Source organism: Gekko japonicus, unplaced genomic scaffold (assembly GCF_001447785.1).
Source record: "Gekko japonicus isolate JY-2015 unplaced genomic scaffold, Gekko_japonicus_V1.1 scaffold2140, whole genome shotgun sequence".
Taxonomy (NCBI): domain Eukaryota; kingdom Metazoa; phylum Chordata; class Lepidosauria; order Squamata; family Gekkonidae; genus Gekko; species Gekko japonicus.
In genome coordinates this window covers 175,645-177,000 of record NW_015176041.1, presented here as the reverse complement: position 1 = coordinate 177,000, position 1,356 = coordinate 175,645, and the positions used below count along the sequence as shown (strand labels likewise).

Here is a 1,356-nt window from a genome sequence, read left to right as displayed (position 1 = left end):
GGGCTCTGCCGAAGTTCTTATGAAGGCCTCGGCCTCTCTGCCCTGTTGTTGGCCCTCTAGAGGAACTGGTTGGCCACTATGTGAGACAGGACGCTGGACTAGATGGGCCACGGGTCTGATCTAGCAGGGCTCTCCTTTTGTTGTTACGTTTTTAACGGGCAAGTGACAATATAGAAGGGGGAGACAGAGAGACAGACAGAAGAGGAGTACCTAAAAGAGCTTCCGACCAGTTGGGACCCCTTTTAAAAATAATCTGTAAGGTCTCAAGTTGATTCACCAGTGAAATTAATCCATCTGGCAGGGGAGCCCTAATAGCTGCAACTTTGGTCACCCTTGAAAAGACCAGAGAGTTGTTTTTGGCCCAAATCAGTGTGCTGCTGGAAAAGAAAGGGGTTGCCAAAAGGAGCCCTTCTAGCAAAAAATCTCACGTGTCTGCGAAACGGGGAACAGAAGAGACAAAGAATCACTTTTTCTCACCAACTACCGGAGGGATAGTGTTAATATGTTGTTAAGAAGGCACTGGGGCTCACTAGAACCGGGGAAGGAGAGATGAGCGAACGAACCGAAGAGCCGTCTTTGATTACTTGAAGAGCCAAGGAACAGCGGAGGAGGAGGAGGAAGAAGAGGAGGAGGAGGAGGAGGAATAGAACTCCCTCCGGGACTCTTAAGACTGCATCTCTGCCCGCAGCATCCAAGGGAACCAGCAGCAGAAGAGTAACCTGTGGAGAGGAAAAACAAAGTTGGGAGATGTTCTTCGCACAGATAGCAGTGAATCAGGAGGGGGTGCAGGAAGAAGAAGAAGAAGAAGAAGAGGAAGAAGAAGAAGAAGAAGAAGAAGAAGAAGAAGAAGAAGAAGAAGAAGAAGAAGAAGAAGAAGAAGAAGAAGAAGAAGAAGAAGAGGAGGAGGAGGAGGAAGAAGAAGAAGAGGAAGAGGAGGAGATTGGATTTATACCCCGCCCTTCACTACCCGAAGGAGTCTCAGAGCGGCTTACAATCTCCTTTCCCTCCCCCTCCCCCTCCCCACAACAGACACCCTGTGAGCAATGCTTCCTCTAAGCCGTGGAGTCTTGTGAGCAAAAATTCTACTTTGTGAGCTGCTGGCATTACAGTTGCGAGTGAGCGATTTGGCTGCTGCATGAATTAGTCTGCTCTGGAGCCCTCCTTCCTGAGCAGAGACAAAAATGTGTGAGCTGGAGGCTAAAAAACTGTGAGCTAGCTCACACTCACTCAGCTTAGAGGGAACACTGCCTGTGAGGTAGGGGGGGCTGAGAGAGCTCGGAGGAGGAGGAGGAGGAGGAGGAGGAGATACCCTGCCTTTCACTACCCGAAGGAGTCTCAAGAGAGGCTTAAAAACTA

At 49.7% G+C, this 1,356-nt stretch overlaps 1 protein-coding gene across 1 annotated transcript in view; it reads right to left on the bottom strand.

The window, feature by feature from the left end:
• Positions 1-527: 527 nt before the first annotated feature.
• Positions 528-1,356, bottom strand: part of CLIP3 (CAP-Gly domain containing linker protein 3) — a 41,527-nt gene continuing 40,698 nt past the window's right edge. Inside the window, exon 13 of the mRNA XM_015426663.1 lies at positions 528-719. Within this exon, the coding sequence (XP_015282149.1) occupies positions 665-719 (55 nt within the window). The 3' untranslated portion in view covers positions 528-664. The remainder of the gene's footprint in view (positions 720-1,356) is intronic.